The sequence below is a fragment of the Salvia miltiorrhiza genome, chromosome 8 (assembly GCF_028751815.1).
Source record: "Salvia miltiorrhiza cultivar Shanhuang (shh) chromosome 8, IMPLAD_Smil_shh, whole genome shotgun sequence".
NCBI lineage: Eukaryota > Viridiplantae > Streptophyta > Magnoliopsida > Lamiales > Lamiaceae > Salvia > Salvia miltiorrhiza.
In genome coordinates, this window is record NC_080394.1 from 57,848,588 (window position 1) to 57,862,968 (window position 14,381).

The following is a 14,381-nucleotide window of genomic DNA, read 5'->3' on the forward strand; positions in this document are numbered from 1 at the left end:
TAATATCCACCGTTCCACCATTTTTTTAAAAAATCCTATTGTTTAAAAAGTGATAACGATATCGTGAACGGAAAGAGTATAATTTAATAATTGAATATGGATATTAATAGATTAGAAGTGTGAATTATTAAGTGTGCCTAAGTAGAAATAAATGAGTGTATAAGTCAAATAAAATTAGGAATAGAAGATGTCGAACGTTGACAAACACTTCATTTTGAAAAAATTTCAAAAGAAAAAGTTAAATTAAATTTATGTGTATATATATCCATACCATTACCATATCAAATATGGTCAAAATTTTCCCACAAAAAGAATCTCAAGATTCGTATCTCTTCAATTCAATGACCAATCAACCAGCAGCGGCGCAGCCGCCAACCGCCACCGACGACATCCCCACCACCACCGCTGCGAAGCCCTCCAAGTCGAAGAAGCTGACCCTCCTCCCCCTCATCTTCCTCATCTACTTCGAAGTCGCCGGCGGCCCCTACGGCGAGGAGCCCGCCGTGCAAGCCGCCGGCCCACTCTTCGCCATCCTCGGCTTCCTCATCTTCCCCTTCATCTGGAGCATACCGGAGGCCCTCATCACGGCGGAGCTCTCCACCGCCTTCCCCGGCAACGGCGGCTTCGTCATCTGGGCCGACCGCGCCTTCGGCCCCTTCTTCGGCTCCCTCATGGGCACCTGGAAATTCCTCAGCGGCGTCATCAACATCGCCGCCTTCCCCGCGCTCTGCATCGATTATCTCAAGCGGATTTTCCCCATTTTCGAATCCGGAAAACCTAGAACCCTCGCGATTCTAATCTCCACCGCGTTCCTCTCGTTTCTCAACTACACCGGCCTCGCAATCGTCGGCTACGTCGCCGTGGCGCTGGGGGTGATCTCCCTCGCTCCGTTTCTGCTGATGTCGGCGATCGCGATCCCGCAGATTCACCCCCGCCGCTGGATCAGCTTAGGGCAGAGCGGAGTGAAGAAGGATTGGAATTTGTTCTTCAATACTCTGTTTTGGAACCTCAATTTTTGGGATAATGTGAGCACCATGGCGGGGGAGGTCGAGAATCCGCGGAAAACCTTTCCACTAGCCCTATTCTGCGCGGTGATTTTCACCTGCTTAGGTTACATCATCCCCCTCGTCGCCGTCACCGGCGCGGTGGAGGTCGATCAGAGCCGGTGGGAGACCGGATTCATGGCCGACGCGGCGAGGATCATCTCCGGCCAGTGGCTGAAGCTCTGGATCGAGATCGGCGCGGTTTTATCCGCGATCGGATTGTTCGAAGCTCAGCTCAGCAGCAGCGCGTATCAAGTTCTAGGTATGGCGGATTTAGCGTTTTTGCCCCAATTCTTCGGCGCGAGATCGAAGTGGTTCGGCACGCCGTGGGTGGGGATCGTGGCGTCGACGGCGATAGCCCTCGGCGTGTCGTTCATGAGCTACACGGACATCGTGTCGTCGGCGAATTTCCTCTACAGCTTGGGGATGCTGCTGGAGTTCGCGGCGTTTCTGTATCTGAGGGTGAAGCTGCCGCAGCTGAAGCGGCCGTATAAGGTGCCGCTGCCGCGGCCGCTGCTGGTGGTGATGTGCGTCGTGCCGTCGGGGTTTCTGGTCTACATTATGGTGATAGCGAAGAAGACGGTGTTTATCGTGAGCGCCGCCATGACGGCGGCGGGGGTGGGCTGGTTTTTCCTGATGAGGGTTTGCCAGTCGAGGGGGTGGTTCAAGTTCAAGAGGGCGGCGGCGGCGGAGGAGGAGGAATGACGGCGGCGCTCGATTGTTTAATGAATATACTATAATCATGTGATGTTTAAAATTTAAGAAAAGCTTACGCGTTTGGTATCATCAATTTTAAATGACGAATTATGGGTTTATATTTTGGCGGATTTGTTGTAGTCATTGTCGAGAGTGAATATTAATGACTAGTATTTTGTTTTTTTTAAGCATACTATTATAATTAAGTAGTTGGATGGTTCCTTTTGTCATGGGCATGAATCTTAGATGGTCAAGACTAGGGATGTCAATCGGGCCAGCCCACCGAGTTTTCGGGCTAGCCCTATCGAGTTCCGGGTTAGTCGGGTGCGGGCTAATCGGGTTGGAGATTTTTTCGGGTTGTAAATCTTCAACCCTAACCCTAAACTTTCGGGTTTCAGGTTAAAGGCGTAAAAATAAAATTATCATTTGTATTTTATTATTGGGATAATTGCGTGAAAATACACAAATTTTGCCAAAAATACATATTTGACGTGAAGTTAGGATTTTACGTTTTAATACACAAACTTTTGTTGTTGTCCAAATTTGACACGACTTAATTCTTAAAAATTCAAAAAATAACCCCTTTTGTAAATAATTATACAAAGACCCACTTATGTTATTATTTGAGACATTTAAACCAAAACAAGATATTTCCTTATGATGTTTTCTTTTAATCTTTGATCCGCGCCTAAAATGGTTTAAAAGAAAACATCGTAAGGAAATATCTTGTTTTGGTTTAAATGTCCCAAATTATAACATAAGTGGGTCTTTGTATAATTATTTACAAAAATGGGTTGTTTTTTGAATTTTTAAGAATTAAATCGTGTCAAATTTGGACAACAACAAAAGTTGGTGTATTAAAATGTAAAATCCTAACTTCGCGTCAAATATGAATTTTTGGCAAAGTTTGTGTATTTAGGTTATTCCTAATGATCTAATGTATAATGTATAAAATATACATAGATATTAAAGATATAAATTATATAGCAAAGCATGAAATGCAAAAATATAAGATATTCAAGATTGCATAAAAAGAAATTATATTCAAATGAGATAGTAAAATTTAACATGCATCAATGCACTAGAATCAATCTGGATTATTATTGAATAATTAGTGGATTTGCCATCCACGTCTCATTGACAGAAAAAAAAAAATTGGTATCACTTTAAAATGAGATACTAATAATTAATTTCTAACTAATGAGATACTAATAATCAATTTCTACAAAAAAACCGTAATTAATTTCATTTTTTTTAATGAGATTGCACACACACACACACATATATATTCTAACTAATTAATTTCACTTTTTTTAATGAGGCTACATATATATATTTAAGCAAATACCATAGATCTAAATATAGCAGAAGTTGTAACTGGATGCATCAGTCACAATTCCGTTAGTCCACCGGGCCAGCCCATCGGGTTTTCGGGCTAGCCCTATCGGGTTCCGGGTTAGTCGGGTGCGGGCTAATCGGGCTGGAGGTTTTTTCGGGTTGTGATTTTTCAACCCTAACCCTCTAATTTTGTCGGGTTATTCGGGTCGGCCCACGGGTTTCGGGCTGCATTGACATCCCTAGTCAAGACGTTGATGTTAGATTTGATACTTTATATTTTAAAGTCTTAATCGTTATATGTCCTGAATTTTCAATATTTTTTATAAAATATTTTGAATTTTTTTTTTAAATTCTGAACTTTTAGTTTTTTTCACAAAATATCCCGCTATACAAAATTCAATGACGAAAAAATGACTTATCTCATCGAATGAAATATTTTGGAACCGTTATTGGTGGAAAACCATATTAGGAACTACCGTTATTGGAAAACGATATTGGTGGAAAACCATATTAGAAACTACCGTTATTGGAAAACGTTGAAAGATCGGAATTTTTTATCATCTTTCCGTCATTGGATTTTGTATAGTTGGACATTTTATGGAAAAAATTAAAAGTTCGGACATAAAACATTAGTAACCATATTTTAAATTATTTGTCATTTTTATGAATTTTGATTCGATCTTCAACGTGAAATTCTTATTTAACTTTGTTTTTACTCGAACTAATATGACAAATATTTATTAAAATGTGAAAGGATAATTTGGAATAATTCAATAAATTTGGTTACATTTTATGTATGTCATTATAGGGTTAGATTCTATGGAAACACAAAGTTAGATGAAGAAAGAAGACGCAATGTGGTTCGTTACTTGGGCGGCGGTGGCTCTGAACTTGGGCGGCGGTGGCTGAACTTGAGGTCGGTCGAAGGCGGCGGTGGTGGTGTGGAGAACAGAGAGAGGACAGAGAGAGGCGGCGGTCGTGGTGTGGAGAACAGAGAGATGACGGAGGGAGGCGGCGGTCGAAGATTCCGGTGGCTGAACTTGGTCGAAGATGATGGAAGGCGTTGGAAGAGGCGGCGCTGCGCTGAGGGATTTGAACCCTAGGCGGCGTGGGTTAGGGCGTTCACGGTGACAGGGGGCGGCAGAGAGGGAGAATAAGAGATAGTGGAAAAGGCGGCGCCGCGCTGAGGGATTCGAACCCTAGGCGGCGCGGGTTCACGGTGACAGGGAAAGGGAGAGGGAGAGAAAAAGAGAGGAGAGAGGGGACGGACAGATCGTGAGAGAGAGATGAGGGAGAGAGAAAGTGGAAATGAGTAATTTTAGGGATATATGAATCTTACCAATTTTAATTATATTAACTTTTAATCTCAGCCTTTGATCAAGATTGATCTAACGAACCGGATTGCGTCTCCTTTCTCCATCTAACTTTGTGTTTCCATAGAACTTTCCCCTGTTATTATAATTATTAATAATTCAAGAGATTACTATAAATGGTATGGTCGGAATTTTGGGCAAATAATTGTGATTGGTTTTCATAATGTATACATATTAATATATTATATATGGATTATCTATATATACGTGTGTGTGTGTGATTTAATGATTTTGTTGTTGAGATTTTTTTATTATAAAATTGGAAGAATGGGTCGTGAAAGCCAATTTATTTTAATTTTAATGTCACATGCTCTATTGTAGTGCCCCATATCTCGGACGAATCTCAACTTGTTCATTCATCTCTATGTGAAGTTGAGATGATAAGCTAAAGAAATAGACAAGATTTCGGATCTTGATAAAGGAACAAAATCAACATATATACTAGGGATCAATTGGGCCAGCCCACTCAATTTCAGGTCAGTTCATTCTATTTCAAGTTATTTTCAGTTTGGGTTATTTCCGATTAGGGCTAGTAATTTTTTTTTATTTTTCGGGCTAAATTTTTTTAACCCTAACCCTAACCCACTCGGTTTCTGGCTAGCCCATTTGGGCTCGCAAGTTTACGATTTTTTTTATATGTTTAATTTTTTTATAAATAATCATATTCTTATAATAAAAATATGGCATGCTTTTAAATCAATACTGTTAGAGTCAATGTTGACTCCGAAAATGTTGGGACCAATATTGATAACATTCATGTTTTCAATGTTGGGTGGAATGTTGATAACATTCATGGTGTCAACATTTCTGGGTTTTCAACCAACATTCCGGAGTCTGCCTTGACACCATACTTTGACTCTCCATTGGTAATTGTATATATTTAATCTTTACCTTCCTTTCACGTTTTCTTATTCTTTGGTTGTGGAATAAAGGTTTTATGCTTGTTGACCACGTTTTTAATAAGTGTGGTGTTTACGAGACCAACACCTAATCTAGAAAACAGTAAACGAGACGGATTTACGTGGTTCGGTCGAGAAGACCTACGTCCACGGGGTGTTTTGGGGTTTTTTCACTATACTTCAAGAGAATTACATTTTACAAGAGATGAAAGAGTAAAAAAAATGAGATGATCCCCTCTAACCTATTGCTAAGTCTCTATTTATAAGCATGTAAATAATCCTTAGGGCCTCAAGCCCATTCCCTAAGATAATTGGGCTTAAGCCCCTTTAATACATTGAAGGGTAAGATAGTAATTTCGGTGTTACGCGGGAGACCTCCCCGCGCTTTTAGTGACTCCTCTGGTGAAAATGTCTTCTCTGGCGAGGGCGTCTTCTCTGGTGATGTTGACGTCTCTGGCTGAGGTGACTCCTCTGGTAAGCACGACTCCTCTGGCGAGGATGACCTCTCTGGCAGATACGCCTCCTCTGGCGAGGATGACTTCTCTGGCAGATACGCCTCCTCTGGCGAGGATGACTTCTCTGGCAGATACGCCTCCTCTGGCGAGGATGACTTCTTTGGTAAGCACGACTTCTCTGGCGAGGATGACCTCTCTGGCAGATACGCCTCCTCTGGCGAGGATGACTTCTCTGGTTTACACCATTTCCCTACTATGCACATATCACTCCTCATCAACCACTCCCCCCCTAGTCTGGTTGAACCGGGTATTCTTCGTGTTCAACCAGCGAAGTATCGTTAAAGCCAGCACTGCGCTGTTTTCCTTAATCCCTGCAAATCATGAAGACATAAGAGTTTTAATATTATAAGAAAGCAAAGATAAGCATTTTCCCCTTGACTTTGGAATTGTAGTTCCAAATTAGATTTCCTTCTTGTTTATTGAATGTTTGACAAAGATAAATAATTTCCATTTCTTTGGGCACATAAGAAGACCAGCGCTGAGAATACCCCATATTGAATAATTTGCATAGATAAGCAATATAAATGCTTTGTGTTGGATGAATCAGAAAACCGCTGCAAGAATACCCGAATAACATAGGAAAACCCCTGTTGAAGTGAGAAATATGATATTCTGATCATGTGAGAAAACCCGTCATAAATATTTATCGAGTCTGAACAATATACCCTGTTGTTGAGCGCGTAAGAAATCCAGCGCGTGAGAAGACCAATAGATAACAGTGGCACGCCCAAGAGGCGGCTTATTCCTCGCTGAGCAGCGATTAGAATAGATCAAAACAGCCCATAGAGCAGAGACGCAAAATAGTGTAGCCCGTAGAGTAGAACAGAGAAATACCCAGCACGATCAGAGCAGAGAAATGTTTATCAGCTCAGAGAACTGCCCGTCAGAACAGAGAAATACATATCAGATAAGAGAAATTCCCATCAGAATAACCCGGTCAGAGCAGAGAAATACACCAGCCCAGTCAGAGCAGAGAAATACCCTTTCAGAGCAGCCCGGTCAGAGCATAGACATGCCCTTTCAGAGCAGAACATTAAAGTCATGGCGGAGCATTGAAATCCCGACAGAGGATTGAAATCCCGGTAGAGCATTGAAATCCCGACAGAGGATTGAGATCCCGGAAGAGCATTGAAATCCCGACAGAGGATTGAGATCCCGATAGAGCATTGAAATCCCGACAGAGGATTGAAATCCCGGAAGAGCATTGAAATCCCGACAAAGGATTGAGATCCCGAACGGTGGCTGAGCATTGGGATCACGGACGGTGGCTGAGCATTGGGATCACGGACGGTGGCTGAGCATTGAGATCACGGACGGTGGCTGAGCATTGGGATCACTGCAGAGCAGTGAAATCACAGTAGGGCAGTGAAATCACGGCAAAGCAGTGAAATCATGGTAGAGCAGTGAAATCACGGCAGAGCGGCGAAATCACAGTAGAGCAGTGAAATCACGGCAGAGCATTCCTCAGCTGCTTCCCTCCTTTGTATGCATTCCTTTGCTGCTTCCCTCCTTTGCTGCTTCCCATCCAAGCTTGAGCACTCTGCGCGGAGCATGGAAGACCCGGGGGGTGCAACCAAATTTCGCGGCTTACGATTAAATAGTAACTCTCTGCGCGGAGCATGGAGGACCCGGGGGGTGCAACCAACTTTCGCGGCCTACGATTAAAAAGTAACCCCCTGCACGGAGCTTGGCAGACCCGGGGGGTGCAACCACCTTCCATGACTTACGGTTAAGTGCAACCTCTGCGCGGAGCATGGAGGACCCGGGGGGTGTAACCAACTTTCGCGGCTTATGATTATGTGCAACCTCTGCGCGGAGCATGGAGGGCCCGGGTGGCACAACCAACTTTCGCGGCTTACGATTGAATAGTAACACCCTGCACGGAGCATGGAAGACCCGGGGGGTGCAACCAACTTTCGTGGCTTACGGTTAAAGGATCACCCTGCACGGAGCATGGAAGACCCGGGGGGTGCGACCAACTTTCGTGGCTTATGGTTAAGTGATCACCCTGCACGGAGCTTGGCAGACCCGGGGGGTGCACACCACCTTCCATGGCTTACGGTTAAATGCAACCTCTGCGCGGAGCATGGAGGACCCGGGGGGTGTAACCAACTTTCGCGGCTTATGATTAAGTGCAACCTCTGCGCGGAGCATGGAGGGCCCGGGTGGCGCAACCAACTTTCGCGGCTTACGATTGAATAGTAACCCCCTGCACGGAGCATGGAAGACCCGGGGGGTGCGACCAACTTTCGTGGCTTACGGTTAAAGGATCACCCTGCACGGAGCATGGAAGACCCGGGGGGTGCGACCAACTTTCGTGGCTTATGGTTAAGTGATCACCCTGCACGGAGCTTGGCAGACCCGGGGGGTGCACACCACCTTCCATGGCTTACGGTTAAATGCAACCTCTGCGCGGAGCATGGAGGACCCGGGGGGTGTAACCAACTTTCGCGGCTTATGATTATGTGCAACCTCTGCGCGGAGCATGGAAGGCCCGGATGGCACGACCAACTTTCGCGGCTTACGATTAAAAGAACCCCCTGCACGGAGCATGGAAGACCCGGGGGGTGCAACCAACTTTCGTGGCTTACGGTTAAATAGTAACCCTCTGCGCGGAGCATGGAGGGCCCGGATGGCACAACCAACTTTCGCGGCTTACGATTAAATAGCTTCCCTCCCTCTGCGCGGAGCATGGAAGGCCCGGATGGCACAACCAACTTTCGCGGCTTACGAGCGCTTCCCTCTGATTTGCAGCGTGATTCCTCTGCTTTTCCCCTTGACTTGCTGAGTTACCACTTACAAGTGGATTAGCTTTTCGTGTTATGGTGATTACCATACTTGTTCAAGTTTTTTCCCAAAGCTGTTTATCATGTGCTGTAAGAACTCTTGAACGAGAATATTAGTAAAATATGAGAGCCCCTTGAGACAGACGGCGCCAGTTGGTGTTTACGAGACCAACACCTAATCTAGAAAACAGTAAACGAGACGGATTTACGTGGTTCGGTCGAGAAGACCTACGTCCACGGGGTGTTTTGGGGTTTTTTCACTATACTTCAAGAGAATTACATTTTACAAGAGATGAAAGAGTAAAAAAAATGAGATGATCCCCTCTAACCTATTGCTAAGTCTCTATTTATAAGCATGTAAATAATCCTTAGGGCCTCAAGCCCATTCCCTAAGATAATTGGGCTTAAGCCCCTTTAATACATTGAAGGGTAAGATAGTAATTTCGGTGTTACGCGGGAGACCTCCCCGCGCTTTTAGTGACTCCTCTGGTGAAAATGTCTTCTCTGGCGAGGGCGTCTTCTCTGGTGATGTTGACGTCTCTGGCTGAGGTGACTCCTCTGGTAAGCACGACTCCTCTGGCGAGGATGACCTCTCTGGCAGATACGCCTCCTCTGGCGAGGATGACTTCTCTGGCAGATACGCCTCCTCTGGCGAGGATGACTTCTCTGGCAGATACGCCTCCTCTGGCGAGGATGACTTCTTTGGTAAGCTTGGTAAGCACGACTTCTCTGGCGAGGATGACCTCTCTGGCAGATACGCCTCCTCTGGCGAGGATGACTTCTCTGGTTTACACCATTTCCCTACTATGCACATATCACTCCTCATCAAAGTGGAAATGTGGTTTATCATGGTCCAAAGTAGTGGGCTGTTAGTTCCTATTTTTCAGGACCCATGATCTCTCAACCAACATTCCAGACTGGTCGACTGGCAGTTTTCGGAGGTGGATTGCGGCGGTTATAGGAAGCTTCTGGAAGTGGAAAGTGGAGGAAACTAACCACGACATGAAGGTCTATAAAAGCAGCAAGAAGCCTCATTCATCCTTACGTTTTGGAAGTGCAAAATCAGAGACTTAACATTCACTCACAACCATCTCGTCATTTTCTTGCTGCAAACGTGTCACCGGTTCTTCAAGAATTGCTTTGACGGAGTAGACTTAGGCAGACAATCTGTAAAGTCTATCTTTGTATCGACGGGACGTCGAGGGCAAGAGTTGAAGTGCAAGGCCATTGGAGCGTAGCAGGTTGTTTGCTTTGTCCGATTAACTTTAGTTATTCGGCTGTTTTGGATTCTGTGTTGTATCAACATTGTAGTACCGAAAGTAGATAGGTTGGTTTATCTTAGGCAGTCATTCTGTAAAGATAGATCTCCAAGAAGATCCAAATCTGTACTTTGTTTTGTTGATTCAACATAGTGATTTTTGCCTTGAGGCACTCACGGGTTATTTATAATCCGTGAAAAAAAGTATTCCTGTGTGTTATTAATTTCCGCTGCATGTTGATAGTAATGTTAGTAACATTCTGTTGATAACATTGCATTCAACATTACTCTTTTCTTTACACAGTTTTACTTTGTTGGTAATTTGGGGCACTAAACTCTTTCAAATACATTTCGCCTTGGTTTAGATACAAAAATTAGTGTTATTTTAATGTAATTTTATATAAAATCTAACTTTAACTTCGTTTTCCATAAAAAAATGTACATATTTAACATAAATGGCTATTTTTCTTTGACTTTTATATCATAGATGTTTGTTATTAACCGTAGAAAAAAATCAAAACATATTTTACAAGCATCAAAATGTTATTATCGAATTAAAAAGTAAAGTATTAAAGTTTAAAAATCAATTATTAAGAAAGCGTTCGGTTAATCGGGCCAACCCACTCGGTTTTCGGGCCAACCATATTGGGCTCAGGCTATTTTCGGTTCGGACCATTCGGGCTAAATTTTTATCGGGCTAAAAATTTTCAGCTCTAACCCTCCTTTTCTATCGGTCCATTTTGGTCGATCCATCGGTTTCAGACTTTTTTGACATCCCTAATATATACTAGTGCTCTATTATGACGATGTATCGTCTATTATAAAATCATATACACAATGGCAACAAAATATGAATGGGTTAATGCTATGGGGTAATATGTATAAATATATAGTTTAAAAATATTATAATAGTAAAACGTGAAGCGTAGTAAAAATATGGTCAAGAAATAAAAAATTGCAAAATGATCTATGATAGTACATGTTGAGTGCTCGTATTAAAATATTTCAATTAACTCGATATTTTGATTATATATTTGTACGTGTTTTATTTCAAATAGATTTGGGACATGATGTATTTGAGTTTTCATGTAATATTTTAAACATATAAACCTCTACTATAGAAATTTCATACATCAAAATATTTCCAATTTAGTGCTATGTATTGTGTGAAAAGCCAATACTTGCAATCTCATGCAAGTGAAAAATTATAATGAATATACTCATAATTAATATGTTAATTATATGCATTGAATTTAAGTTCTGTTTGACTAGAAACAAAACTGTAAACCATCTGACCTCAAGACTTAGGCTATAAAATTTGTACCCTATAATCCTAGTGCACCCCAAATGGAGAAAATACTTTATTAAATTACCATTAAATAGATACATTCTCTTCTTCATTTTTTCAATTAACTAGTTATTCCATCAATATAAATTCAGTAACATCAATTAATTTCAATGTGCACCATATAAACCCTCAATAATATTCAATAGTCAACTACCCAAACTTGATTTTATTTTTTTGGCAATAATATGAAAACCATATAGCATTAGTTAATCTAGTCGATGAAGCATAGTTAAGACATGCATCAAAATAAGTCTTCTTTTCGAGTGAAGAGATTTTTTATTAGAGATTCCTATCATCATATATTAATCCACTAATGTAATTTCTTAAGATGTAGTTTTGTAGATCCTAACCTTAAGAAATTTTCATAAGAAAATTGGATAGTATGTAAAGAAATGGTATTAAATACTTACTTCTAAAGTACAAACAAACACTTGAACAAAATTCAGAGGAATCTGGAGTATTGTTGTAAGAAAAATACCTCCAAAATAAGATTAAACCTTCTCTTTAGATCCTTAATTTTTCCTACCTATACGAAGCCTGACTCAATGCAAGCAATACACACTTCAGTTCTTCCTCCCTTTGCTACGCCTCGATGAAACAACAGTCCATCCGTCTACAACTTCAGAAGCGTCTTTCGTACCAGTTTCATCAGCCACAGCATCCTTTCGACCGAGACTCAATTGGCATTGTCGTTGTGGTTGTGGATGTGGAGCATCAACTTCCATCGCTGACGAGTTGTTCTCCATTGTTGCATTGTCATCATCATCTTCATCACTGTCTTCCTCGTCATCGCTGTTGGCCTGACAAAAATAGAAATGGAAAGAGAGGTCAACTGTCAGTAGCATGAATAAATTGCAGGTACTGAACAACTATGATGATCTAACATCACATTTCTTCTAATAGAAACAAATCTTCAACCATGGCAAACACTTAAGGGAAGCTTCCAAAGGTTATGGCAGCCTAGATGCATGCTAGTTAAAATTAAACCACACTTTTTGTATTCATTATAATCTCAATCAATCCACCCTGTTGCCTTCGTTTCTTTTTGTTACTAAACATCGTGAAAGCTCTCAACCGGCAACTGGGGAAATAAATAATACAAATATGGAGATAAGTGGCAGTGTTACCTGTCTGGTATAAGAAATACTCGGAGCATCTGTTTCTCGCAGCTTCTTTATCGAGTCAAATTTACCTTCTAAACATTCTTCGCGCATTACCATCAACTTTTCTGAAACCTGCATAGAAGTTATTTCAAGATAAAGCATGAAAACAACTCAGTATTTCGTTGAATGAATAGAAAAACCGGAATATGGCGATTGATAATATGTATTTTCCTAATCTTTCATCTTCAACCATGAAACTACTCAAGTACAAAGCAATGAAGGGCTATTTGTCTTCAAATTCATTTTGTGGGTATCAATGAAGCACCAATCAGTTACTAGGTGATATCAATATCTATTGTTTACATTCACCATGGGAAATCTATATTAAGAGTACAAATTGTGCATGAATGGAGTTTAGGAGTGGAATCTCCAATGTAGCAACAATACAATCTGATGGCATAGGTGTTTATCACAGAAAGTGTCTGCTTCCAAATCAAATATTGGCTCGTTGCATATAATGCATAAGAATGTTCACATATTAGCAATTTGAATGAATGGATGATAAACCTTCAGATCCCATGAACATGAACTGACTACTAAAATTTAGGAAAAACAGATGAAGAAGACATATACCTCCTCAACGCTGCCATCCTCAATCTCAGTATTGAGAGAGTCCATGAATTCAAAAAGTATATCCTCTACATCATCAATATATACTTGAGCTGCACAACAAATATAGTAAATTAACATCGCTTACAAGTAGAACAAGGTTTGGTTTATTATACTTGAATGCCATCCTACCACTCTAAGAAACACATACACGCAGAGACAGACACAAAGATGAACTTGACAATTCATGACTAAGAAACGAGTAACTCAATAGACACGAAATCTCAACTCGTACCTAACTATTGCAAAGATGTATCAACTCTGAGACTTGTAATCGCACAACACGAATATAACGAGGAGTGACCTAGGATCATGAGAGATACCTTTTGATTGAGTTAGGAAATTGAAGAGATTGTGGCGGAGCTGCTGCGATTTCTGGAGAGTGTCGCGGCCGCCCCACTCGTTTTCGATGACCATCCGCAGTGCAGCCCATCGAGAAAGCACCAGATGAATTCCATCGCCGAATTGCGCCGCCGCCTCCGGCGTCATACTGTGGGGGTTCATCGCTGAAGGAGATGGAAGGTAAGAGAGAGAGAGAGAGAGAGAGAGAGAGAGAGGAGGAGAAGGGTTTGGGCCCATTTCATATGCTTATTTAATTTAGCTTTGGGCTCTCACAATTAATGGACTAATAGAAATTGGCCCTAAATTAAGTAAAATAATGGGATTTTTTTAGCTTGCTTAATTAATATTTTAATTGAGCTATTGATTAGAATACATTAGCACAAAAATAAATAAATTACATGACATATTATAAATTTCAGCAAATACATTATTAGAATAACATTAATAATGTAATAAATAAATTGCATGACATATTATCAATTTAGCAAATACTCCCTCCGTCCCACGAATCTTGATACGTTTGGTTTCGACACGAGAATTAAGGAGTTGTAGGTTAGTGTTTTAAGTGTGTAGTTAATAAAGTATAAAAGTGATAAAGTATGAGAGTGAATGTAATAAAAGTGATAAAGTAGGAGAGAGAATATAATAATTATTATCTTATTTGAAAATGTGTCAAAATTCGTGGGATGACCTAAAAAGAAAAACGTGTCAAGATTCGTGGGACGGAGGGAGTATTACATTGTTGGAATAACATTAATAATATAAAAAGAGTACATGATATAGTACATAATTATATGAAATTAATAATTGAAAATTTTTGTAGGTTAATGTATAATTTGAGAATAAAAATTGTATTGGGCAAAATTCGTATCAGGCCCAAATGAATTTATTCGGTCCAACTAGATGATCCAATCGGATGGGTCAGATTCGATCCATATCGAAAGTCCAAATTTAGGCCCATAGATATACAGGTTCGTCATGTCAAACCCTAGAAAGGGCTGCTACTTGGTG

At 41.2% G+C, this 14,381-nt stretch overlaps 2 protein-coding genes across 2 annotated transcripts; one reads left to right on the top strand and one right to left on the bottom strand.

The window, feature by feature from the left end:
* LOC130999530 (probable polyamine transporter At3g13620) lies at nucleotides 1-1,927 on the top strand. The gene has a single exon (XM_057925081.1). The coding sequence runs from the start codon at nucleotides 252-254 to the stop codon at nucleotides 1,746-1,748; it is 1,497 nt and encodes a 498-aa protein (XP_057781064.1). The 5' UTR covers nucleotides 1-251; the 3' UTR covers nucleotides 1,749-1,927.
* A 9,707-nt stretch (nucleotides 1,928-11,634) lies between these two features.
* On the bottom strand, nucleotides 11,635-13,586 carry LOC130999531 (uncharacterized). Its single transcript, XM_057925082.1, has 4 exons — nucleotides 13,352-13,586; nucleotides 12,993-13,081; nucleotides 12,384-12,491; nucleotides 11,635-12,056 (listed from the first exon to the last, which is right to left on the bottom strand). The coding sequence occupies exons 1-4, from the start codon at nucleotides 13,530-13,532 to the stop codon at nucleotides 11,820-11,822; spliced, it is 615 nt and encodes a 204-aa protein (XP_057781065.1). The 5' UTR covers nucleotides 13,533-13,586; the 3' UTR covers nucleotides 11,635-11,819.
* Nucleotides 13,587-14,381: the final 795 nt, after the last annotated feature.

What these genes read in the sequence shown, in the direction of transcription:
- LOC130999530 (XM_057925081.1), top strand. Translation starts at nt 252, where the DNA reads ATGTGTATATATATCCATACCATTACCATATCAAATATGGTCAAAATT.
- LOC130999531 (XM_057925082.1), bottom strand. Translation starts at nt 13,532, where the DNA reads ATGAACCCCCACAGTATGACGCCGGAGGCGGCGGCGCAATTCGGCGAT. An exon ending in TTTCCTAACTCAATCAAAAG is followed by an intron (nt 13,082 to 13,351) that starts GTATCTCTCATG and finishes TTTGTTGTGCAG; the next exon opens with CTCAAGTATATATTGATGAT. An exon ending in AGGATGGCAGCGTTGAGGAG is followed by an intron (nt 12,492 to 12,992) that starts GTATATGTCTTC and finishes ACTTCTATGCAG; the next exon opens with GTTTCAGAAAAGTTGATGGT.